The sequence below is a fragment of the Hippoglossus stenolepis genome, chromosome 17 (genome assembly GCF_022539355.2).
Source record: "Hippoglossus stenolepis isolate QCI-W04-F060 chromosome 17, HSTE1.2, whole genome shotgun sequence".
NCBI lineage: Eukaryota > Metazoa > Chordata > Actinopteri > Pleuronectiformes > Pleuronectidae > Hippoglossus > Hippoglossus stenolepis.
Genome location: NC_061499.1, coordinates 4,696,589 through 4,722,777, shown reverse-complemented (window position 1 = coordinate 4,722,777; position 26,189 = coordinate 4,696,589). Strand labels below are relative to the sequence as shown.

The following is a 26,189-nucleotide window of genomic DNA, read 5'->3' as shown; positions in this document are numbered from 1 at the left end:
TTGGTCTCAATTCAAAACAACTGCTGAAGCAGCACCTGCTCCAGACTCAACAACTATTGGTCTCAATTCAGAGACAACTGCTGAAGCAGCACCTGCTCCAGACTCAACAACTCTTGGTCTCAATTCAGAAACAACTGCTGAAGCAGCACCTGCTCCAGACTCAACAACTCTTGGTCTCAACAAACAACTGCTGAACCTGCCAGACTCAACAACTCTGGTCTCAATTCAACTTACAACTGCTGAAGCAGCACCTGCTCAGACTCAACAACTCTTGGTCTCAATTCAGAAACAACTGCTCAAGCAGCACCTGCTCCAGACTCAACAACTCTTGGTCTCAATTCAGAAACAACTGCTGAAGCAGCACCTGGGCCAGACTCAACAACTATTGGTCTCAATTCAGAGACAACTGCTGAAGCAGCACCTGCTCCAGACTCAACAACTCTTGGTCTCAATTCAGAAACAACTGCTGAAGCAGCACCTGCTCCAGACTCAACAACTCTTGGTCTCAATTCAGAAACAACTGCTGAAGCAGCACCTGGGCCAGACTCAACAACTATTGGTCTCAATTCAGAGACAACACCTGAAGAAGCACCTGCTCCAGACTCAACAACTCTTGGTCTCAATTCAGAAACAACTGCTGAAGCAGCACCTGCTCCAGACTCAACAACTCTTGGTCTCAATTCAGAAACAACTGCTGAAGCAGGACCTGCTCCAGACTCAACAACTCTTGGTCTCAATTCAGAAACAACTGCTGAAGCAGCACCTGCTCCAGACTCAACAACTCTTGGTCTAAATTCAGAGACAACACCTGAAGCAGCACCTGCTCCAGACTCAACAACTCTTGGTCTCAATTCAGAAACAACTGCTGAAGCAGCACCTGCTCCAGACTCAACAACTCTTGGTCTCAATTCAGAAACAACTGCTGAAGCAGCACCTGGCCAGACTCAACAACTATTGTTCTCAATTCAGAGACAACACCTGAAGCAGCACCTGCTCCAGACTCAACAACTATTGGTCTCAATTCAGAAACAACTGCTGAAGCAGCACCAAAACATATCCATCAGAGACAACACCTGAAGAAGCACCTGCTCCAGACTCAACAACTCTTGGTCTCAATTCAGAAACAACTGCTGAAGCAGCACCTGCTCCAGACTCAACAACTCTTGGTCTCAATTCAGAAACAACTGCTGAAGCAGCACCTGCTCCAGACTCAACAACTCTTGGTCTCAATTCAGAAACAACTGCTGAAGCAGCACCTGCTCCAGACTCAACAACTCTTGGTCTCAATTCAGAGACAACACCTGAAGCAGCACCTGCTCCAGACTCAACAACTCTTGGTCTCAATTCAGAGACAACACCTGAAGCAGCACCTGCTCCAGACTCAACAACTCTTGGTCTCAATTCAGAAACAACTGCTGAAGCAGCACCTGCTCCAGACTCAACAACTCTTGGTCTCAATTCAGAAACAACTGCTGAAGCAGCACCTGCTCCAGACTCAACAACTATTGGTCTCAATTCAGAGACAACTGCTGAAGCAGCACCTGCTCCAGACTCAACAACTCTTGGTCTCAATTCAGAAACAACTGCTGAAGCAGCACCTGCTCCAGACTCAACAACTCTTGGTCTCAATTCAGAAACAACTGCTGAAGCAGCACCTGCTCCAGACTCAACAACTCTTGGTCTCAATTCAAAAGAGCAGCACCTGCCAGACTCAACAACTATTGGTCTCAATTCAGAACAACTGCTGAAGCAGCACCTGCTCCAGACTCAACAACTCTTGGTCTCAATTCAGAAACAACTGCTGAAGCAGCACCTGCTCCAGACTCAACAACTCTTGGTCTCAATAGACAACACCTGAAGCAGCACCTGCTCCAGACTCAACAACTCTTGGTCTCAATTCAGAAACAACACCTGAAGCAGCACCTGCTCCAGACTCAACAACTCTTGGTCTCAATTCAGAAACAACTGCTGAAGCAGCACCTGCTCCAGACTCAACAACTCTTGGTCTCAATGCAGAGACAACACCTGAAGCACACCTGCTCCAGACTGGTTCCCAAGACAACTGCTGAAGCAGCACCTGCCAGACTCAACAACTCTTGGTCTCAATAGAAACAACTGCTGACAGCACCTGCTCCAGACTCAACAACTATTGGTCTCAATTCAGAGACAACTGCTGAAGCAGCACCTGCTCCAGACTCAACAACTCTTGGTCTCAATTCAGAAACAACACCTGAAGCAGCACCTGCTCCAGACTCAACAACTCTTGGTCTCAATTCAGAAACAACTGCTGAAGCAGCACCTGCTCAGACTCAACAACGTCGCACCTGCTCCAGACTCAACAACTCTTGGTCTCAATTCAGAAACAACTGCTGAAGCAGCACCTGCTCAGACTCTTAACATTTCACCTGCCAGACTCAACAACTCTTGGTCTCAATTCAGAAACAACTGCTGAAGCAGCACCTGCTCCAGACTCAACAACTCTGCATTTTGGTCTCAATTCAGAAACAACTGCTGAAGCAGCACCTGGGCCAGACTCAACAACTATTGGTCTCAATTCAGAGACAACTGCTGAAGCAGCACCTGCTCCAGACTCAACAACTCTTGGTCTCAATTCAGAAACAACTGCTGAAGCAGCACCTGCTCCAGACTCAACAACTCTTGGTCTCAATTCGAAACAACTGCTGAAGCAGCACCTGGGCCAGACTCAACAACTATTGGTCTCAATTCAGAGACAACACCTGAAGAAGCACCTGCTCAGACTCAACAACTCTGGTCTCAATTCAGAACAACTGCTGAACAGCACCTGCTCCAGACTCAACAACTCTTGGTCTCAATTCAGAAACAACTGCTGAAGCAGGACTTGCTCCAGACTCAACAACTCTTGGTCTCAATTCAGAAACAACTGCTGAAGCAGCACCTGCTCCAGACTCAACAACTCTTGGTCTAAATTCAGAGACAACACCTGAAGCAGCACCTGCTCCAGACTCAACAACTCTTGGTCTCAATTCAGAAACAACTGCTGAAGCAGCACCTGCTCCAGACTCAACAACTCTTGGTCTCAATTCAGAAACAACTGCTGAAGCAGCACCTGGGCCAGACTCAACAACTCTTGGTCTCAATTCAGAGACAACACCTGAAGCAGCACCTGCTCCAGACTCAACAACTCTTGGTCTCAATTCAGAAACAACTGCTGAAGCAGCACCTGGGCCAGACTCAACAACTCTTGGCCTCAATTCAGAAACAACACCTGAAGCAGCACCTGCTCCAGACTCAACAACTCTTGGTCTCAATTCAGAAACAACTGCTGAAGCAGCACCTGGGCCAGACTCAACAACTCTTGGTCTCAATTCAGAGACAACACCTGAAGCAGCACCTGCTCCAGACTCCACAACTCTTGGTCTCAATTCAGAGACAACACCTGAAGCAGCACCTGCTCCAGACTCAACAACTATTGGTCTCAATTCAGAAACAACTGCTGAAGCAGCACCTGCTCCAGACTCAACAACTATTGGTCTCAATTCAGAAACAACAAATGAAGCAATACCCATTCCAGAGTTGGAAACAACATCTGGAGCAGCACCTGAAGTAACACCTGAACCAGACTCAACAACTCTTGGGTCAGATCCAGAAACAACAGCTGAGACAGCACCTGGGTTGTATTCTGTACTTCCACACTCCGACCCTGAACCTGAGCCAGAATCAACAACATCTCAGCACGTTTCAGAGCCATCACCTGAGTCCCACACAACAAATAAAGAGAAACACTTACATGATCCTGAGTCAGAAGAGCATAATCCACAACCCATAAATCCACCAGACACAATAGCTCCGGAGTCCCATCCAGCTGTTCTTCCCAATCTCCCTTTACCTGAGCAGCGTAAGCCAAAACCACAGTGGAGACAGCGTAATTGTCATAGAGGTTAAAAACATGAATGAGTAAATTGAATAATATGACCTCATATTATCTCATATTTTAGAAAGGAACCCTGAGAAATGGTGAAGAATAACTAAATTAAAAGCATGATCTGAATTTATTTTGCCATCTAATTTTCTTATTCTCTTTTCATATTCACATGCTACTATTGATGTCGATAATTTGCTGAAATCAAAACAACAAATAAAATACAGACACAAATCTCAGGATTTAAAGTGATTTTCCCTAATTTCTTTCAATCGGAATTTCTTATCATCTTCCATACTTTACTGCAGAAATGGTTGTTTATCATTTATAAAACGAAATGAAAAAGCCTTTATTATTCTGTGAATATTTTGTTTGCACGTCATGGTGTATTTTTAACACTATAAGTGTGTGCCTCAGGATGACTGTACAAACTTAGTACAAGTACAAACACAACAGAAATGTGGAGTTTTTGCCCTGTGGCCCTCTTGTGGTTCCTTACGGCCCTGCTGCTTCAGCTTCAAATACATTAAATAATCATTATTTATTTTTTTATAGCTGGGAGGCTTAACTCCTCATTTTTACCGTAATATAACAAAGACTTATAATTATTTATTGTTAAACCTATTTTAGAGGCGTTTTAATGTGAAGAAAACATAAATTATTTGGCTGTAAAGTTATATTAGGCTGTTCTATGACATAATCTTTGAAGTATTTATTCGTGGGTGGAAGCCAAGTCCAAAAGTGTTGCGTATTTCTTTTGCGCGATACCGCTCATGTATCCGTGCGTAATGGACACACAGCGGTGCCACGGACGCACGCGGATGGTGCCAGATTGCGTCGCCTCTCGACCGGAATCCCAGCATGTGACTCGCTCACACCTCCTGGTTGGTTCGCCCGCTGCTCGCCTGCTGATGTCAACAACAGGGAAAAACCCCAACTTCCTTGTACCGGCTGAGCGAGAGAGGGAGGGAGGTTTCTCGGCAGTGATCTGCAGAGTCAGTGTTCACATGCAAACCGGAGCGAACGCACACTTTTCTGGTTTTTTTTTAGAAAGACGCGTCTGACCCTCAGGTACGTTTTGTCTGTTTTGTTGTTTGTGAAGTTTCAGGTGAGGCGGAAACAGCAGGAGCGACTTTTTACACACTTAACACTTCTTGCCCTGTGTTTCCATTGACATGTAGCTGAAGGAGAATCCGTGGAGTTTTACAGTTTGGCTGTTTTAAAACCAGTCAGATACTGGTTCCTCCCCGTGGAAATTTGATTTAATTATATTAATGCATGTTCTCATACGTCTTCAGTGTATCACAGTATTCTGTGGATTAAGTTGAATGAGAAATGTTTGGAGTGAAGACAGTGATCACTGAAGTTCTCCATCAGTTACAGGCAAAGGCAGGGGGGTGGGACTCAACCCCCGCTCCCTCATTTTTTAAGCAAAAGTGTGATATTAAAAAAAAATAATCCAGTTCCAGTCGTTCAAATGTGAGAATTTGCTGATTTTCTCAGTTTTATTAGACTGTAAAATAGTTTTCGTTCCGTCTTATTGACCTGACACTCAATCAGGAAAACGATCTGTATGTGTATTGATGATGAGAACATCCATTAGTATTAGAAATAGAACAAGCGGCAAAGTAGGTGTAAGACTAAAGGAGCTATAGGGCTGCAACCACTCATCACTATATTTTATTATCTCTTAGTTTTATGATTAGTTTCGTTTGTCTGTCTATAAAATGTGTGATAATAGTACTGTGTCAATGTTAACCTCAGTTTCCCATAGTCCAATGTGCTGTGTTCATATTGCTTCAACCATCTGTTCACCCACAGATATTAAATTTACTGTTTTATTTTCGTCTAAGAAAAGCAGAATCGAAGGGAATTTGCAGTATTTGTGTTTAAAAACACGACTCAAGCAATCAAGAAAACTATGAACATTTACTCAAGTATTGAACTTAAATACAATTATAAGCTGTTTTATTTAAATATTAGATTATTTGGTCTCCTACTCCGTAACAATTCACAGATAAATTCTTCTTTTTGCTGCACGTATTTAACAGCATTTAGAAGAACTTAAAAATATGAAATGACTTTAACGTAATATACTAGGAAATGTTATACAACACATGAAACCACCCAAAAGTAAGATGAGACTTTTAAATACATTTTGCTCATAATGCCGGAGGGAGGTTTTAAGCTACTTTTACTCATGCAGATAATCTCTAAATCTTCTTCCACAACAGGTATGAGTCAACTAATTGGAATAGTTGTAGCTGTAACAAACGGTAATCAAACGTCTCTGTCTTTCTGGATTTTCAGACCTGACACTGGAACAGTTATCATTTTTAGGGCATGAATGAGCTTCGCCGAGGAAGGAGGGATGAATGCTAAAGTCGCCGTTTTTCCATCTGTGCACCCGTGGAGTAAAATCCCCGCCGCAACCTGTCTGAACCCCACAGACTCTGCCGCTCCTGCATGGATCTTCCCTTCACTCCTCCCTGTGCAAAACTCCTCCCGTCCGTCCAGTGAGAAAATGCACTCTGCTGAACCCGACCCGTCCCTGGACCCCGAGCAGCTGGAGGCCCAGATGGACTTCTTCCTCAAGCTGGGATACTCCACGGCTCAGGTTCGGTCCGTTCAGCAGAAGTTTGGCCCCAACATAGACACAGATAAGGTTCTGGGCGAGCTGATGAAGATGGGTGTCAGTCAGGAGGCCAAGCATGTTCCACTGACCATGATGTCTGTGGTGCTGCCCAGAGGGGACCCCCAGGCTGGGGGCCCCACGCTGCAGCTGCCTGTCACTGTGTCGACTCCTCAGACCAGAGAGGAGAGCAGCGAGGATGAAGACGCCCTGAGACCCATCGTGATAGACGGCAGCAATGTGGCCATGAGGTGAGAAAATAAATAGTTTCATATGTTTTTTCAGGTAAATTTACCCCAAATTCATAGGTTGTCACTTGTTTTTTTCTTTCTTAAATTATTAAAATCATTATATTACTCTGCTTTATCTCAACTAATCAATTAGTTGATCCATTGGCAACTATGCTGATGATCAAATAATATTTGTATTCATTTTGAACAGTTGGCATATATCACCTTGAGCTGTATTTTTTATTTTATTGTCTGACCCTTCTGTCAGATGATTTAAATGAGAAAATACTTAGTTATAATTGATAATGAAAATAAATGCAGTCCTGATATGATTGGATCAGCAGCACAATTAACACACAATTTAGTTAATTTAACCTAATTAAAGCATCATTTTTACTCAAACGTGTAATTAAGCCACTCATGTTCTTAGCGGTCACGACATCAACACTATCCAATAATTGTAATATTTAAAGGATTAGCGACTGCTGGGCTCGTCAAACTAGCGCTTAGAGCTAAATGCAAATGTCAGCATGCTAACATGCAAATGTTTCACTCTTACATCATATCTTGTGTTGTGTACGTCTTAGCCTATTTAAACAAAATTACGAGCATACAGCCCGATGCGCTACGTCTAATTACGTGCTAATGTCTGCTAGCATGCTCACAGAGACAATGCTAACATGCTAATTTGAGCTTTTACTGTATCTTTCAAAGAACTAATAGGTAATTGTCATTTATTTAATTTAAATGTTAAGGTAAAAGAACATTACTACAGCAGAGGTTTTCTACAAAGCACCACAGCAGTGGTAGAGCAGGATCCATGTCACATTCGTCAAGGTACAGTTAAACGTGGCTGTGGTTTAACAAAACTAAGACTTTAAGACATGTCATTATGTGTGATTATCAAATTAATTGCAATTCATCCTGTGGTTGACGTGTATGTCCAGCGCACCACATTTTAATCCACCCGGTAGTTGTTGAAACATTTCAGTCGTGTCAATCGACAGGCTAATAAAGATAATAACTAATGGAACTGAGCACTGGTGAAGACGGAGGCCAAACAATCCTGTCTGTCGTAAACGCATCAACCATAAATATGTCAGTTTGTTCAAGATCCACAAATTATCTCCTGAGAAATGAGTGAAAGTGTAGAAAAAATGCTTAATTTCAAACTAAGATTTAAATGGTTCTTCCTTGGCCCGCGCCACCCCCCACACACACACACACACACACACACACACACACACACACACACACACACACACACACCACACCCTCCACCAAGTACAGAGCAAATCAATTCAGCACTATTTGCATAATCCTGCCAAGAAATAAACCAACACACATAGACGGGTGGAGGCAGAAGTACCAATTAAAATATAATTGACGGGTTCTCAAACTAAATGACAAATTATTGTGGTGAATAGGTCCGAGGTTCCCACAGCACTGTTCGTCTGTGGCTCTGAGTTTGCGATTACACATAATTGATTGACTGTCATTTAACTCGGAGCACAATACACTTCTGTACACACAATTACAGCTTCACCCAGCCACTGTCTGTTGTGTGGTTGGCAGAAAGGGCAGCGTGTTCCCAATGGTTTCTCCTGTGTTGGAGGTTGCCATAGAGAAGCCGGAAGTGCTGTTATCTGCACCTCTAGGACGATACATCACCAGTCGTTACGGGAACTCTGTCTGTGTGTGTGTGCGCTCAACCTTTCCCCTCGTTCTTCCTATTGCACCCAGTGAACGCACACACGCACACACGCACACACACAGTTGGAGGCTAAATGGTTCAGGAAATGGACGTGAGAATGAGGGAAACAAAACACAGTGTTTAAACTTGTGTGTGTGTGTGTGTGTGTGTGTGTGTGTGTGTGCGTGTGCGTGTGCGCAGAGTATGCACACCTCTCTGCCCTTCTGCCTCTCCCAGCCGGGCACGCCCGTTCAGGCATGTGGTGAACTAGCTGCTCTAGTATGCAAATTAAAAGCACTCACATAGGTGTGTGCCGCTTGTTGTTTCCTTGAGGAGCTGCAATGCTTGCGAAGAAAAAAAAAAAAAAAACCATTTCAACCGGTACACCAGTTCACCCTGTCAAGCTCCTATAGGCTGACGTCTTTCCCTTGTCCTCCGACTTAAAACTTGACACATGCAAAAAGCCCCCGAGGCCTCTGAGCACATACGAGTGCTGTGTTGTCACAGTGAAGCTTTGTTTAAGTAATTGTATAAGTGAACATTGTACATGGTGTTACTTTGTGCTGCAGATCGTGATTTATAGATACTAATTGGATGAAAATTTAACTTTTTTAAAGCAAAGCAACCAAAGTTTATTTGTGCTATGGTTATTAATGTATTTTCTTTTTTTACACAATTGTACAAATTAAATAACTGTGTCTCATTTTTGCCTGAAATTCTCTTAGAAGCTTCTCAGATTTGAATATATTTCCTTTTCAAACCTAGTAAATTTATTACAATCTTTGAGCTTTGAGAACTTGGTGATAGGCTTTTATTTTACCGACATGCTATCTATTAAATATTTAATTGATCAATTTAGAAAGTAATGATCTATAATGATTGTAATTAGTGAAAGTAATACATCCTCAGTTGTCATTGACCTGGGACTCAGTTAGTGAAAACAGATGTCAAACATCTTTATGAGCCTGGAGCAAGTCCTGTTCGTAGATCAGTTAGAAATACTTCATCAAGACTTCATCGCCTTAGTTACCGTGACACAATCATGAAGCTCGACCTCTTTAAGACGTGTGGCCTCGTCCTGTTGTGATCGGGTGCACTGATAAGAGCTGTGATCCTCAAAGACTGAGATTATAAAGCTTCGGTCTTTGTGTGAACTGGCCCGGCGACACTTTCCTTCCTAAAGGCTTTGTTTTTCAGTTGTTAAAGTGCAAATGTTTCCTTTTATCTCACTCGTTCCTCCGGGTTTCTATTCATTCACAAAGCCATGGGAACAAGGAAGTCTTCTCGTGTCTGGGAATCCAGTTGGCTGTGAACTTCTTCCTGGACCGAGGTCACACCAACGTCACCGTGTTCGTTCCCTTGTGGAGGAAGGAGCAGCCGCGGCCAGATGTTCCCATCACAGGTAACATGACCCGACGTGTGTGAGCTGTCTACCTCCGTCTTTACCTGGCACAGCCATTTACTGTCCTGCACACAGAATAAATCATTTGTTGTTTCAGATTTTTTTTTTTTTTTTTCAAGCAATAAGGAAAATAAAATTACAGGTTTCTGTCGCTCAAATGTGTGAATTTTATATTTTCCCCCGTCTTATATCCTTGTGAACTAAATCTGTTTGGATTTTGAAGTATTTAAACATCATAACTTGTGTTCTGGGTGGTTTTAAAATACATTTTCACAGTTTTTTTCACGTTTTATACAAATAAAACAAGGGTGCTTGCAGGAATCTCACTGTAATGCTGTCATATAGAGTGAATTAATAATGGAAATACCTCTGCAGTCTTCCTCTATGGGCTTTTTGGTTTGGATTTTCAAAGCCTGATTTAAAAAAAACAAAAACATGATTTCCTCAGATGCAGCTGCTGATTCTCACACTCGGCTGCATTTCTCCGAATGGGGGAGACCCAATGTAGATTAAGCTTGATCTGTGGCCTATATAGCTTCAACACGAAAGATGAAAATGTGGGGGGGGTTTTCTGACTGTTTGTGAAACTGAAAGATAACCATCAGTTATTATAACACCCAGATGTGGGCAACATTTGGAAGTCGGCTTCTGACTCTGTTAGAAGAGTGGTTGCTTTATGTAGATGAGCAGTTTCTGATATACAGCGGCAGGATGTATGGTCCGGGCCTTTAGTTAATATGTACTCAGGGTAAATCTATCTGCTCTGTGAAGCCCTGACAAATTGTAATTGAGACTAATTGATTAGATTAAGTTTCACGTCCACATACTCTGACTAATCAACTGTTATTTTATAGCTGGAGATACAGAAACAGACAGAGCAGGTCACTGAGTTCACTTTCTCTGCCTGCTCGCTTTTCATGACTCTAAATCCAACGTGTGTCCTCAATCGTCCCCTCATGCATCCTTATGTCTGGTTTTACAGATCAGCACATTCTGCTCGACCTGGAGAGGAGGAAGATCCTGGTGTTCACGCCGTCGCGGCGCGTCGCGGGCAAGCGAGTGGTCTGTAATGACGACTGCTTCATCGTCAAGCTGGGCTACGAGTCTGACGGCATCATCGTGTCCAACGACATGTACCGGGACCTTCAGGGGGAGAAACCCGAGTGGAAGCGCTTCATCGAGGAGAGGCTGCTCATGTACTCCTTCGTTAATAACAAGTACGTCTTCCCTCGCTGCTTCCCAACTGGAACTTGATACAGATAAATGAAAAATAATGAAGAGGAGGAGAGATGCTGTAAAGTTCTACTTGTAGACTAATGTTTAAATTTCCCTCTGATGCAGGTTTATGCCACCTGATGATCCTCTAGGCCGCTATGGACCAACTCTGGAGAACTTCCTGAGAAAGTTTCCTAAGACGCAGAAAAAGCTCCTGTGCCCTTATGGTGAGAGCACGACATCTGTTAAATGTTTTCAGTTGCACCAGACTTGTTTCTATAGTCTGTATCTGATCATCAGTGCTAAACTTTTCGTTTCTCTTTCAGGAAGGAAATGCACTTTCGGAATCAAATGTAAATTCCACCATCCTGAGCGAGCCAAACAGTCCAATCGCTTGGTTGCCGATGAGATTCGGGAAAACGCCAAGCTCCCTTCATCTGCTCAGAAACAGTCCTCCGCTTGTTCCAGTCCGGTCCCTGGACAGAGCCTGTTGCTGGTGGAGGACATGGCCAAGAAACTGAGTCTGGGACATGAGAGCGGCTCCGTGAAGAAAGAGCATAAAAACGAACATGTAGCTCAGGTGAAGACGAGTCACCGCTCCGGCAAGAAGGCAACGTGCAGAAAGGAAAAGAGCAGCTTCCACTCGTCCTCTGACCACGGCTCAGTGCGTGGATCTCCGGAGCAGCTGGACTCTGGTTTAGGCTCCATTGACAGTCAGCCCATGGAGGCTCCCTGGATTAATGATTACCAGTACGGGGCGACGTACAGGAGCTGCCAGCATGTCCACAGTGTCCGACAGCAGTGCTGCCCTCCAGCACCATGCAGCTGCTGCTCACACGGTCCTCCCTCTCGGGGGAGCGCACCGGCTTTCCAGCACCACAGCCACCATCATAGCATCGGGCCCGTCAGCAGCCACGGCTCTGATATAAACCCCTACGGCCAACCTCATTACCACGGTTACAGTGCGTACCCGGTCAGCGCGCCGGCTGCATACAGTCAGCCGGCGGATTACCAGCACAGCAGAGTCCACAGCCGACAGCAGCAGACGTACTGGTCCGATCCATTTGGGGGTCATACTCCGGCGGTCCACCACCTGCAGGGCGAGCGCTCCCAGTGGGAGCCCCCTCAGGCGACCCAACCCAGCAGAGAGGAGCGAGAGGTCGTTCGCAAGAAGCTCCTCGCCATCTTCAGCGCCCACTTGGTGGACACGGCCATGGAGATGTTCCCTCAGTCGATGGATCCACAGATGCTTGTCGCCGAGATCCTCAGGCTGCAGAGTCAGAACCGGCCACTGAGATGAGCCCGTCCGGCCTGAACACACGTCTTTCAGTGCAAAGACTAAAACAGCTGCAGAAATTGTGATAAACATGAGTTTCTGTATTTTTGTATTGTGGTATCCACCTTGTTATAAATAGTTTTTGCAGTATGCAGTTGATACAAATTGTATCTTTAATTAAAATGTACAAAGAAAAGTGGATTTTATGGCAACTTGTTGGGGTTAACAGGGGGTAACACCCTGATACTCACACTCAATGTCCACTTTATTAGGTACACCTGTACAGTGGAATCCATCCAGTTCAACTCCTGCTCTATCTATGACCTCAGTGATAAAAGTACAGTCGAACTTGCTCAGAACCATTGTATTGGTCTATCACAGTGTACCTATTAAACTGGCCACTGAGTGTATTGAGTGGCCTGGATGAGATGAACATAAAGATGTGTTTGTGTCATATTGGCACCGTTCAGCATCTACGCTCTCACAGCCGGTTGGGCAACAATTCAACTTTACCAACCCCTCAGTTAATGTGTTATGGTGAAATAATAATGTCCTGTTACTGTGATGCACCATTATTATTATTAAATCTCACAGATGATGAGATTTAAATCTGCTTTTTTAATGCTTTATATTCTCTGCTCAGTGTGTGTCTGCCACAGTTTGAACTGGCTGTAGAGACTCGAGTGTCGACACGGTGCAGATTTTTTAGTTTACTGTGACATAGATCATGAGAAATTAGATGTTTCATAACAGTTTGTCAGTTGCTTGTCAGTTAGACACGGACGTACGTACCTGTGGGTTATTTATAGTCACAATAATAAGCCACAAATTGACTAATGCTTATTGAACATGACAAACATCGTTTTAATTTGAATGTCAATGATAAATGTCAAGGTTATGAAATAAAATAATGATAAATAATTACTTGTCTCAGTCGGTCCATCCTTCATTTTGACAATATTCTTGTGTGTGTGTGTGTGTGTGCGCGCACGTGGCGTCTTGTTCCCACAGCTACATATTTCCCATCACACCTGGTCAGATCTTTTGCACGCAGTCACACGTGCTCATTCCAGAGGTTAGCTCGGTGTGGCAGCTAAATTAAACCGTCAATTAATAATTTCCTTGTCACTCAAATGTTTTATAACACGTTTAAAACATGAGTCACAATTTCCTCAAGCCTAAATTTACTTTTTCAATTTGTTTGTCCGTCTGTTCAAAAATCCAACACAGCCACTCTTCACACAAGAGGAGCAGGAAATATGGAAACAGTTGAAATTCTTCCTTGAAAAATGACATAAATGAACAATTCTAATAATCACACAATCACATTAATTGACTAATTAATGCAACTCTAGATTGAGCATTAATTCCTTGACATTTGATAATTGGTCGACAGTTAAATATAATCATTATTAACTGTCATTAAGTGTTGTCTATGTGTTACAGGATGTCCTATGTTTGCACAGTTGTGTCAATAATCTCATAAACTGTGTTGTGTGTTTATGTGTGTGCATATACTGTACGATCTTTTATTATACTGCAATATAAACATTCTCCACTACAAGTCAAAGTCCTGCACTGGAAGTACACAGTGGATCATGTGGAGACAGTGCAGACTGTTAAACAGTAGTAGTTATTGATGGTGGTGTATTATTAGGAGCTTCTCACACAATCGTCGTCCCCGTGCATTACTTTGTAATCGAGCGATCTCGGGGGGGCCTCCTCTCAGCTCAGGGCCCGAGGCCCCTGCCTGTTTTGCTGACCCTGTTGCAACGGCGCTGTACTTTATGGTCATATATGGTAATTATATTATTTAATATAGGGTGACAAATCCTAATATGCGTGAGTAGTGTGTAATGTAGTAAAGAAAAAGTTGTATTTCCCTCTGATACGGAATCATTTAGAAGAATAAAGTGGTAGAAGATGGAAACTCAAATGATCACAGGTCCCTTCAATAAAAAGTGAGTAAGGATATTTAATTATTGTACCATCCATGCGAACAACATCAGAAAAGTTTACATCACTGAACCGGTTTGTTGTCTTTGCACCGTGTTTCTCTCCTGTTCTGTAAAATAATCCGACTACACCTTAGATTATATGGCATTTACATGTAGCACTTTGTAGTTTGGCTTTTTTGAAGCAAATTGTATTGATTCTTGCTGTTCTGGGTTTGTACCCCCATGGTTGAATGCACTTATTGAAAGTCGCTTTGGATAAAACCATCAGCTAAATGAAATGTAATGTAATGTAATGTAATGTAATGTAATGTTAAACATCTTCTGTGCAGGTCACTGGTGGTGCAGGTTAAAACAAACCTTGTGAGCCGCCATGAACTGTCACAGCTTGTTCTCCAGCAGAACTAAGAGTCAGATAAACCGAAGCTCAACTGTATTTTAGAATTGTCCCAGCACATCTACACGGGGACAGAGGAGAAGCCGAGGCAGTGCCGCTTGTTCTGATTAAATTAGGTCAAATGAGAGGTTGTGATAACATTAGATAATGATCAGCTCTGTCTGTATCAGGTATCAACATGTGCAGAGGGGATGAAGAGTCGTGGAAAGCTGAGGCAAGCTTCTCAAATTTAATTTAATTGTTTTCATTTCTCTACGTTTGCTTCATGTCTGTTTTTTTCCACTGAGCACATGAAACAAACAAAGGAACAAGCTGCTGGAAACCTGTGACACTCATCCCCAGAAACCGTTTTCTTTCCGTGCACTTGCCCTCCGTACAGTGTAATCTGATATTGACCTAGAATGAAGCACTCAGTATGAAACCACATTTAAATCCACTAGATCCAGATTTTTATCAAACGTACGCACTCATAAATACAAGTCCTATAAACATGCCTGTTTTTTTTTTTTTATCAAGATCCAATAATTATTCTCTGAGAAATCAAGGAAAATGTTGAAAATGTCTCAGGATGTTAAAGAAAGTGAAAAAATAAAATCCTGGATCTGCACCATGATCCAGATCAAAGCCAAAATGTTATGGGTTCTTCCTTTGGTCAGACCCGGCCCCTCCTCAAGGCTTCATGGTTTTGCATATTCCTGCTCACAGACAAACAATCACAGACAGAAACGCAACCTTCTTGGCAGAAATTACAAATACAAGGTATTTAGACATTATGCAAATTAGACATGTGCAAATTACAGGTACACACGTATTTGGCCTCCGTGTGTATGAGTCAAGATGTGGAACAAGAAAAAATGTTTTCTTATTTCAGCAGAATTAGATGAAACAAAAATAAACTACACTTTTTATCAATGGGACAAATTAGCATTTAAAATAAAAATGAAAACAAGGAAGTATGAATACAAATTTTAGTAAAACAGGACCATAAACCTGCACTTTTAACATGCTTAAAATGTATAAATGCATTTTAGTATAATATCAAATATAATGTGTCCACAATAGCATTTGATTTTATGGAGGTAAAGTTCTATGGACTACGAACATTTATTAAAATAGTAATTTGTGCTAAGTACAGTTTTTTAGTATTTGTACTTGACTTCTAACCACTAGATTTCAGAGCCAAATATTGTACTTTTTACTCTTTATAGTTTAATTTATTGATATATTTTACGTATAAATCACATTAACAAGTAACGTCTAAAGGTTTTTAACGGACCTGCTGATTCAATTTGTCACCACAAACGACCTATTTCACATTTTAACAAAACCCTAAATACATTGTAATTCTGCAAAACATCTGACTAAATTAAAGTTTGAATCTAATAATCCAAACCCTACGTTTAATCATTGTAAAGGTGACAAACGCTTATATAAAAGAGAGAAGTTTCCTGGGGGCTGTACTCACACACACACGCACAGATAGACTCGCTCTTCACCTCACACATGTTTAAAATGCCATCGTGAAGCATGACTCATTCTGTCTTATATGCAAATAACAGCGGCTGGAGTGTGTGCGAGGACAAACTCAGCACAGGAGTGTTCACAAGTCGAGACTTGGCAACTTGTTCCTACAGATTCATTTAGAGCCAGAGAGAGTGAAACAGGTGGACAGTGTGTTCACAGTATCTCCTCCCTTCTTCTAATGATACAGCAGTTTTTTGTTATGATGAATAGTAAGTATGCAGCAGTAAAGGTCACATGTATGACCTACTTTATATAATCTAGTCATTCAGGATAAGATATTCATCAACATCAACCACTTCCCATTCACTGTTTTAATGCAGCAGTGAACCAAAGCACGAGGTGGAAGTTTCCTGTGCAACTTTCTCATGAAAAAAGAGAATTTATTTATGGTTCATTTAAGGGCAGGAAAATGTGTAGTTGCTCATCTGCTTGTAAAGTAACACAACTTTCTCAGGTAAATATAAACGAAGGTTACGCATGTTTGATTATGGCGCTTCCTGCTGGACTGATGCAAAATAGCTTTTGCCTTTAATGCAAAGTTGCGGCAAAGAACCTAAATGTAAAGAAGAGTCAAGTCAGTGTTTATTTATTTCAATTATTCCAGAATCAAAAATCACAAATTTGCCTCGAGAAGTAGTTACAGAAAAAAGGTGAAATGGACCTTTTGCTCCTTTGGTAGCGATTAGTTTGGTCACCACTTTAATTAAGATCACTTTATTTGATCTATTCTATTTAACTTAATAGTTTGTATAAGACAAAAGTATTTGCTTCTTACGGTATATGTATTTATATTAGACTTTATCTAATACTTCTTCAAATACAGTATCTAGTCATTTCAATTGGATGTCTGGAGCACAAGCATGACATTTTATGTTATGATAATATAATAATAATATATTTTATTCGTACGTTCATTTATTATTATCAATGTATGGGCTCAGTGCTGCTTTATAATAATTAGTAATAATAATTAATAACAATCTGGTTTTAATATAATAATACAAAATTAACTTTTGTGCACTTTGTATGTAAACATGATATATTATTACTATTGTTGTAATAATTAGTAGCAGAAGAAGGAGGAGCATAAACTGCGACGGACTACATTACCCAGAAGTCCACTGGGCCTTGCGCAGCCGCAGTCTGACTTTATGACGCCTGTTTGGCTGTGTGTGGCTAATGCTAGCTAACAAACACAGGCTGCAGTGATGTAGTTCACAGAAGAGCCACTTTAACCCGAGGACACCGGCTAACGTTAGCTAACACATGCTAACACGAGCTAACAGTCTTATCCGGGTTTGAGGTCGCTTCACCGGGGGCTCAGTTCGCCCAACCCGCTCGCTCGCTGGCTACACGCTAGCTACACGCTAGCTAACTCGCTGGTGTGTGAGGTTAGCGATGCGCTGCGGTTTGTTTCGGTTAGCTAGCCCATTAGCTTAGCTGCCAGGCGGTGTTGTTGTTGTTGTTGTTGTTTTTTTGTTGGAGCTGATATAAACACACACACGCCACCGTCCCCGCGTTTGATGCCGCTGCTGCTGTCAGGAGTCCGGCTAAGATGTGGCAAAGTGTCGGGCTCACGCTGCTGGTCATTGTGGCCACACTGGTCTGTGCGCTGCTCTTCATGTTGTTCGGTGAGTTTAAACATGACCAACACACACACACACATGACCTTTAACACATGTTGTGTGGTGGAGTCCACACGTGTGATCTGTGTGAGACTTTAAACGGGGACAGCTGCTGTGAATACAATGAAATACAAACAGTTTCCAAAACTAAAATGTGGAACTGCTCCTTTTACTGTGGCCTCATGGCAGTTCGGTGTATTGAGTGTCTTTGACAGGTTTCTATTTATATCGTGTGCCCAGCAGGAGTCAGGAGGTTGTTCCTTCACCATCTCTTTCACTCTTCTTCTTCCTCCTCCTCACAAACTCGTCTTCAGACCATGAAGAAGACACGAACCAGTTTCTGAGTCCTGAGTTGGTCTGGAACGGTTTTAGACTTGGAGATAATATCATTGGTGGTTTTTATTAGTCAGTTGACGTCAGTTCCTGTTTCTTCTTGCAGCTGAAGATGCTTCTTTATGACCTGGTTTTAACGTCCGTCCACAAGTGTTGACACTGTTCACAAAGGTGGACGACATGACCACTCCTCAAAAAGTGAAGCCAAAACATCTGGATCGCTCCGTGGTGGCTGGCTGCACTTGTCCCCGAGTAGATCTGGACAAAACTAAAAGTCAAAGTACAGGTCAAATAAATGTTTCTCAAAGTTTGGTTTTAATCAATTACCTGTTCTATAAAGATGGGGTGAAACCTCATGATTGACAGTTGAGACCTCCATCCCTACTGCGGAGAATCCAAAGGCACAAGATGGCGGCGTTTTTTTAATCCAGGATGTTTTGGTTTGATTTCTGAATATCGGGAGAGAATGTGGAGACACGTAATCTATGACACATCTTTTTAACTCAGACTGCGCAAACACCACATCATTTGGTGTCGGTGAACACAAATGACGTCAGCGTTTTCCCCGCACTGTGCAGAATGTTTTCTTGGAAATGACGTGAATTTAAAAAACATGTTTTCAACGTAAAACAAAGGGCACTCTGTAGATTCATTTTCTCCCTCCTGTCTGTGTTTGATTCAGGAAATCAGGTCGAGTTAGGACATGGAGAGATGGAAAAACACACAATGCTGTGGGTAATAACACTTTCAGCCTTTCTCTCCTCTAAAATATCTTCTCTCTCTCCCCCTCCTCAGGTTGGTATGTAGTCTGGCAGCTCTTCTTATCCAAGTTCAAGTTCCTGCGTGAACTTGTCGGGGACGCTGGCACCCCACAGGCTGAAACTCAACCGTCCGAAACCAAGAGCGAACGCACAGCGAACGCCCCGGCTCGAAATCGGCCCAGGACTGCACGCCAAAGAGTTACCTTTCCAGAAAGCACTTCGTAGATCGCCCCTGACGGCCACTGTGTCTCTGCACCGGAAACCGCTCTCACACCCTGATGCTACAGACGCCACCGTGTGATCATCAGAGATCCTCCCCGCCGACCCTGCACTCTACACTACTCCCCCCCTCACCAGGACACTTTAAACCAACCAGGAAGAACTTCTGGTTTCAAAGGGAAAAGCCATTAATGTACATTGCTGTCCATTTCTTTATGTCCTCTGTTCGTATGTTTATGTACTGAGCAGTGACACCGGGGCTCCACTCTGTCCCACAGTCATTCTGCAGTAGTGCCGGCCGGCTTTCATCAGCTCCCACGCTGCTTCCTGCCTCTGGGGAGTGTTGAGCTGCTCCAACACACAAAGAGATGGATTCACTCTCTTGCGTACATGTTGTAAATCGTGTACTTTTAGCAGATGTTGGCTGCAAAACTGTCAACGCTGAGCTCGTCTGCATCATTTCAACAAGAACAAACTGAAGGTAGAAACTGAAATTGTGATATGTACAACTGACAACTTTATTTACAACAGAGAGTGCAATGAAAGGAATGTTCACGCTGTTATTTCCCTGTTTCTCGCACAGTGACTAACTCTGCGTGTTATGGTGGAAACTGTCTCGTGCAGTAGATGATGCCCAAAGCCGACAAATGACAAGGTTTCATTTCAGTAAAATGTGAAATGGGACCTGTTCCTTGCAACTTCTCCTTCGCCCCTTTTTACACACGTTTATACTTGAAGAGTCAGGAGAACGTTTCAAGGAAGAGACAGTTGGTGTTTTAGAAGCTGCTACATAGTTTAACTGACGTCTCGGAGAAGAGACGAGGCAGAAAAAACTGCACGAGTCTGAACCTCCTCCCGTTCCCTGTGCCTCTGTCTGTACCAGTGCCTGTCTCGATGGCATCCACTGTGTGTTACCCGGCCTCCAGCAGTCACTTAGTGCTCATTACATGGCGAGTCGAAGCTGACCAGCGCCTGCTCCATATTCCCTCCAGGTACAATGTTACTCTTGCACCTTCTTATCAGCGATGATTTTTTATTTTTTTTTTTTCAGAGGAGGAGCTGTAGCTTCAAATAAACAACGCCATGAATATACTGAGCTCTGTCCTGTTTTCTTTAATACGAAAGTGAGTGATGCAGAATAGAGAAAAATCTGTCCTCATTCTGTGTATACACATGTAAGTAATTGAGTTTTAGCCTTTTAAAATTCATTATTACAGCTGGAATAATGAGTCAATTGACGTATGTTTCAGATTTGCAGCTTTTTCTACTCTTGACATCTCATCTGTCGTACATTTGATTTCACACGAGGCTCTAGTTACTGTTTGACTATTGAAATGATCGATTGATTTAGAACATATTCAGCAGTTTAATCGACAAAGAACAGAGTCTGTAAGATGTAAACCGACAAAGCCGACTGAACAAATGTAACCTTCACCTTCACCTCTCGACACTCAGGGTTGTGATGAAACCTTGTGTTACAGAAGACTTCACTGTACCTCTAACTCTGGAGGACAGGATCATAGTTGATCTGCTGTGTGTTGTCACAGCTGTGTTCAAACCTTCACCTGAGATTTAGACTTCTTCATGACCATAGACAATATAGTTTGTAGCTGATACCGACAGATGACGTGGAACAACAACCTTTTAAACGTAGTTGGCTACGTGAGCTCCCTCACGTCCTTCTACAGTTTGACCACAGGGGGGCAGTATCGCACTTATAGAAAAAAACATCCAAACACACCTGAGCCTGAAGGTGAGTATTTGTGAGGACTAGGGGGGGAAGTAACTTATTACTTTTGCTCAAGTAAATGTTTTGTACTTAAATGCAGTTTTGAGGTACTTGTACTCTTTATAGTAATCAATATTTACACTTTATTACGTTTCAAAAGGTTTATATTGAGCTTTTTACCTCATTGCCTGACAACTTTCTCATTTTGTTCCACAGATCTGATTCCAATTAACCATTAAAGATAATAAAAAGTAAATTAGTTTTATGTTGCCCACATGTTTTGATCAGAGTAAAGTTAATGACATGTTTTTTTTTTTACTCTGGCACCAACAGGGCAGCTGTTTTAATTTTAAGGGGAATTTAGAGACAAAAACAGACTCTAAAACTTACCAAAGTAAAAAACTAAACAATAAAACAAGTATGCACCGACTCCAGTGAAATCTCTCTCTGCTGCCCGATTTCTAATAGCTGCCATAAATTACTGTCCCAGACCTCGGAGCAGAGAATTAATCTTCTGTGTGTATAATCTATACTGAGTCTGCCGAGCTTTAAAAGACCATTTTATTCTCTGACAAGGCTTAATGCATTTCACCCCCAAGGGTCATTAGCTTATTCCTAAACTGCTCGTACCTAATGCAACGATTGTGGCTGCAAACATGCTGCAAAAACCGGAAAGCTAACAGTACCCCCCCTGTTATAATAAAGACTATGTTTTCTCGAGTTGCAGACTTTTAAAGCCAGATTATTCTAAAACGCTTAGTATTCATGGGGGTAAAGTAAGAGGTTGACTCTTTTTAAAGTTCAACTGATTTGAATTTCACTGCAGCTTGTGGTTTTTAGACCTTTTTCTGTGTCAGTCAGCTCTTTTGAAACTCAAATGAGAATTTCTCTCACGACTGAGACACAACTTTTCCTCTCTGTGCAGCAGTTTGCATTTTGAGTAGCTGAGAACGCGCCGAGAATCCAGTGTTTGAAACTTAAGTATATTTTGACGGGGATGATTATATACTTTTTCTGGTCTCGTAAAAAAATCTTAAATGCAGGACCTTTACTTGTAAGTATGTATTTCTAAAGATGGAGAAATTATAGAAAATTGACTCTTGGGTACTGACAGGTAAAAAGCCTGTCACTCCCAGTACTCATATATACTGAGACCTTTCTCTTTGTGGCCATTTTGTTGATCTTTTCAGTTGTTGTCTAACTATTAGTTGTGATTTTGTGTCCCTGTAGATATTTTTTTGTCTCTTTCTTGTCGATTTTGTGTCTCTTTTTGGTTGGTTTGGAACCAGTCTGGAAAAACATAGTCACAAAATGCATTTATTTAATTTACCTCAGCTTTTGAATTAAAGTTCATAAAGTTAATTCTTAGGAACACTCCTGACACGGAATGAATTCTGTCTACTACGACAGTTTACATGCTGTGACACAGTTTAACCTGTAGGTGGTGGGCTGGGCTACAATGACATGTGGTGTGAGTCGGGATGGCGCGAAATCACCGGAACACCTGACGCGTTAAAGACTGTAACTTCCTGTTATTGTTCTCAGGTGAGTGAGAAGCTTAGATTCACCAAATAAGCAGTAAAATGGTTTAAAATGCAAACGGATTCATTCAGTAATAACTTGTGTAAAACGTACAACAGCCCAGTGAACGGGAGAAGGAATAAGTACTTGTTTTAGCATGCTAACTGGAGCAAGCCTGTGCTAACACACCTAAGTAAGGTGGCTGAGTATCCTGTTATGCTAGCTGGATAGCTAAGCTAAGCTAAGAGAAGAATAGATAAGACTTTATTGATCCCTCGTCGAGGAATTCCACTCATTACAGATTCAGATCTCTTTAGACAGAGTCTGTTTCACAAGAGACCCTTTGCCCTCTTGGCCCCCTCTTGGCCCCCTCGGCCTGTCTCTGGTGATCAATTTATTTGTCTCCACTGTGGTATGGCTGCTTCGACCCAATCAAATGTAAACAAGAAATAGATCTGGGTTATTCCGAGTGCAGTAACGGAGACATCTCACTGTGGTATGACTCAAATGTTGAGAATCCACTCGTCCAGAAGCTCCTGCATCCGTCACTCAGTGGAAACAGATGCAGAAAATTAAGAAACCACCCTTACAGTAAACTGCCTATATGAGGCAAACCTTAGCCTCAAGTTTGATTCATGCTGAGGATGCCACCTCTCCCCCAGATTTGGCTGGCCTCAGCTCTGCCTGCAGCTGGGGCCTTTTTCGAGGCCCCACTGAGCTACGAAGCTGTAATTTCAGAGCCTGCAAATACTTTACAGGAAATGATTGTGGTAAGCCAAGGAAATGACATAGACTCTCCAGCGCTCCTCCAACTCTTACTTTATATATGTGTTTATATAGCGAGAGCCTAGTTGCTGGTTGTAGGTGTAGTACGTTATCGCTCTGATGACCTTTTACCGTGTGTTTGCTCACTCGACAGACAGGTGAACAGCCGAGGTTTTGATTGCAGGTGCTCTCACTGCAAATTTCCATCTCAGCAGTCCAATACCTGTTTTGCAGTTTCTCTGCCTGACTAGACGGTATCTCATCGGGCAGCTTGGAGACAAACCTCTCCAGGGGATTTGAACAAAATGCAGCTTGTCTGTGCAGCACCTTGCGTAGTTATGGAATTGTGGTCAACCAAAGACAGTCGTTAATGAGATGATGGGCACGATGCCCCCGATGACGGGATACACACCGAAGCTTCTGCAGCTGTTGTGTCCAGGACTGTGCGTTCTGGCCCTGGTGGATCTATTAAAGCTGCCAGAGTTAAAATAACTCATTGATTCATCAATCTCTCCCCAGGTCTCCGGCATTTACATCAGCCAAAAGCAATTCTTCTCACTGGTTGAGAGCCACACGATGTCCTGACATTATTACTGACCTACAAAGGCCAAACAAACTGAAAGTAGCTGCATTGCCTCAAGCCCTTATTTGTTACTGAAAAGTATCTCGTTAATTCAATTATTCCACATTACTTAAGGAGGAAGCATCCAAATCCAATCATGATTGTGAAGAACTCCGCTAAACCTCTATTAATGGTCACAGTTATATTCATGGTGCCCAGAGGATGTGGTGCTACTAGCATGTAAAAGTTGAACTAATCCGGTTTCATTCTGTATCTTAGCCTCTCCGGGTACAGAATTTGGCGTTGTCCCCTGAGGATGAATCCCAATGACTCTGGTGAAGCCCTGACTTTTCTCTTTGGAGGTTTAAAGTCTTCTCTTATCGAGTGAAGCGAGTCAACGTGATCATTCAATCCAACAGTAATCAGATTGCTATGAAACTGCTCCTGTGACTTTTTATATTGCACCTCCGACTGGTTAAAGTTTATGACCAAGTGCCTGCAAAGCTAATGACATTCTTCAGCTGTAAGACGAAGGCTCTGTTACCTTTCTATCTGTTTGCAAGTGAGCCTGAAAACTTTAACGCCTTTTATTCTCTTAAAGTGCACTGCTGCTGCTGCTTTCTGCCTTTGTCGGCCAGATTAACAGAGACGGACCTTTAAGGTGGATCTGACGTCTCCTGATTTACCGTCTGTCTTTTTTTTTAAAGAAGTCTTTCCACTGCAAATTCCTTTCTTACTTATCTCCCCGGAGAGCCCTGGGAGGAATGCAGTGAATAATAAAAACACTTAGATTGCTTGTAAGTGCCAGCCTGTGTGAGCTTGTAGGATGTTTAATGAGATTTTCTGATTGGGAGCTGAAGGGGGGGAGGAAGTAGTCATGGGCATCTCTTCCTCACGCAGGCCCATCTATCTATCCACAGAGCCTCTCCACAGGGTCACACTATATTTCACTCAGATTACAGTGAGAGAGAGGAGAGAGGGAGAGGATGAGGAAACACAAAGGTTGTTTGTTTCCCTGTTGCAGAAGACGCGCAGTCGTTCTGGACATTTTATCAATTCCCTACACTTTGAACCAGAGAGAATGTGCTGCAGCTGATAGTGTCGCTCGGAAAAACACGTTTCTCACGGTCCAGAGGACATGTATAGCGGCGTCTCGTCCTTTGCTTGCCCCTCATTATTCTCCGTGTGTCATATCTAATGTTCTGCAACAAAGTGAGGAATTATTTGGCACGGCCACCGTATTCCAGCCGCTCTGTCCCGCTTCATGTGAAATCCTTTCAGCGAGCTGTTGTCACGATTAGAGGGAACAAGTGACTGATCAGATATGACTTGAATCAGAAATATCCTGTAGGGGTCCACGGGGATTTGATTTGGTTTGACAAGACTTTGGATTAAAACCACAGTGACAGTGATATTTTATTATCTGTAAATGTAGCTCTTTACTATTATTACCTCTGCCAAAGAGGTTATGTTTTCACCCCGTGTGTTTTTTGTTTGGTTTGTCTGTTTGTAAACCAGATTACACAAAAACTACTTAACAGATTACATCAAACTTGGTGGAGTGATGAGACACAAGCCAAGAAAGAATCCATTAAAGCGGCAGATCCAGGAATTCTTTGTTCCCTTTTGTTAATCTTCTCAGGAAATAATATGTCGATCTAGTTTAGGAGACTGACATTTGTTGTAGCTTGATTGAATTCAAGAGAACCGTTTGTCCTTGGTGGATGTTTGTGCTCTACTCAGTCATTCTTGTTATTATCTTTCTTTTCTCTGATGAATTCAATAATAATACTCGATATAATAAGTGTACTCATACGTGAGTCATTTGGAATCACATCTCTGCTCCTTCAGTAATCTGCCTGTGTGCCTTTTGTTAAACTGTGGATTCAAGGTTTATGACGTTTTACCAGATGTTTTAAAAGCAGCAGGGAAAATACCTAATTACACAGAACTGACAATTACTGTTTCCTGGGAGAGGCGGCGGAAGTTGGATCAAACAGATTGTTAAAAACGGGGTCAAGTGCTCATGAGGGCACATGTGTATAATTTAATTTTGTTGATAGTGACACTGATTTCATTGTCATCGCACTGTTTGGAGACTCAGTGACCCCAGATACTACTTGTACTATCTCCAATGTTCTTCTTTAAGTTATTTTTCCATCTTTTACAATTGAAGGTTCTTATGGAACAGTTATGTTGCACGAGCACAAATAACACTGTTGGTTTAAATGTTATTGATGAAGTGGATTAATATGAAAATGTATTGTGATTTTTAACCATAAATTAAATCTAACTCCAATAAATTGGATATATCACTGGCAGATATGAGTAAATAAAATGTCTCCCTAAGATAAAACAACAATAATAACCACCTTCTTTTTACTTATTAAACCACTCTGCTCGTTTTTCTCTCACTATAACAAATGAGTTATGCCAGAAATGAAAAGAC

The 26,189-nt window shown here is 42.3% G+C and overlaps 2 protein-coding genes across 2 annotated transcripts; both read left to right on the top strand.

Moving 5' to 3' along the window:
- The first annotated feature begins 4,851 nt into the window (after nucleotides 1-4,851).
- zc3h12ab (zinc finger CCCH-type containing 12Ab) lies at nucleotides 4,852-13,273 on the top strand. Its single transcript, XM_035181935.2, has 6 exons — nucleotides 4,852-4,972; nucleotides 6,212-6,784; nucleotides 9,719-9,858; nucleotides 10,841-11,075; nucleotides 11,200-11,300; nucleotides 11,400-13,273. Exons 2-6 carry the CDS (start codon nucleotides 6,249-6,251, stop codon nucleotides 12,371-12,373), a joined length of 1,986 nt encoding a protein of 661 aa, XP_035037826.2. The 5' UTR covers nucleotides 4,852-4,972; nucleotides 6,212-6,248; the 3' UTR covers nucleotides 12,374-13,273.
- Nucleotides 13,274-17,361: 4,088 nt separating this feature from the next.
- Nucleotides 17,362-20,259, top strand: smim13 (small integral membrane protein 13). Its single transcript, XM_035183369.2, has 2 exons — nucleotides 17,362-17,856; nucleotides 18,979-20,259. The coding sequence occupies exons 1-2, from the start codon at nucleotides 17,781-17,783 to the stop codon at nucleotides 19,167-19,169; spliced, it is 267 nt and encodes an 88-aa protein (XP_035039260.1). The 5' UTR covers nucleotides 17,362-17,780; the 3' UTR covers nucleotides 19,170-20,259.
- Nucleotides 20,260-26,189: the final 5,930 nt, after the last annotated feature.

What these genes read in the sequence shown, in the direction of transcription:
- zc3h12ab (XM_035181935.2), top strand. Translation starts at nt 6,249, where the DNA reads ATGAGCTTCGCCGAGGAAGGAGGGATGAATGCTAAAGTCGCCGTTTTT. An exon ending in GGCAGCAATGTGGCCATGAG is followed by an intron (nt 6,785 to 9,718) that starts GTGAGAAAATAA and finishes TCATTCACAAAG; the next exon opens with CCATGGGAACAAGGAAGTCT. An exon ending in AAAGCTCCTGTGCCCTTATG is followed by an intron (nt 11,301 to 11,399) that starts GTGAGAGCACGA and finishes TTTCTCTTTCAG; the next exon opens with GAAGGAAATGCACTTTCGGA.
- smim13 (XM_035183369.2), top strand. Translation starts at nt 17,781, where the DNA reads ATGTGGCAAAGTGTCGGGCTCACGCTGCTGGTCATTGTGGCCACACTG. An exon ending in GCTGCTCTTCATGTTGTTCG is followed by an intron (nt 17,857 to 18,978) that starts GTGAGTTTAAAC and finishes CCCCCTCCTCAG; the next exon opens with GTTGGTATGTAGTCTGGCAG.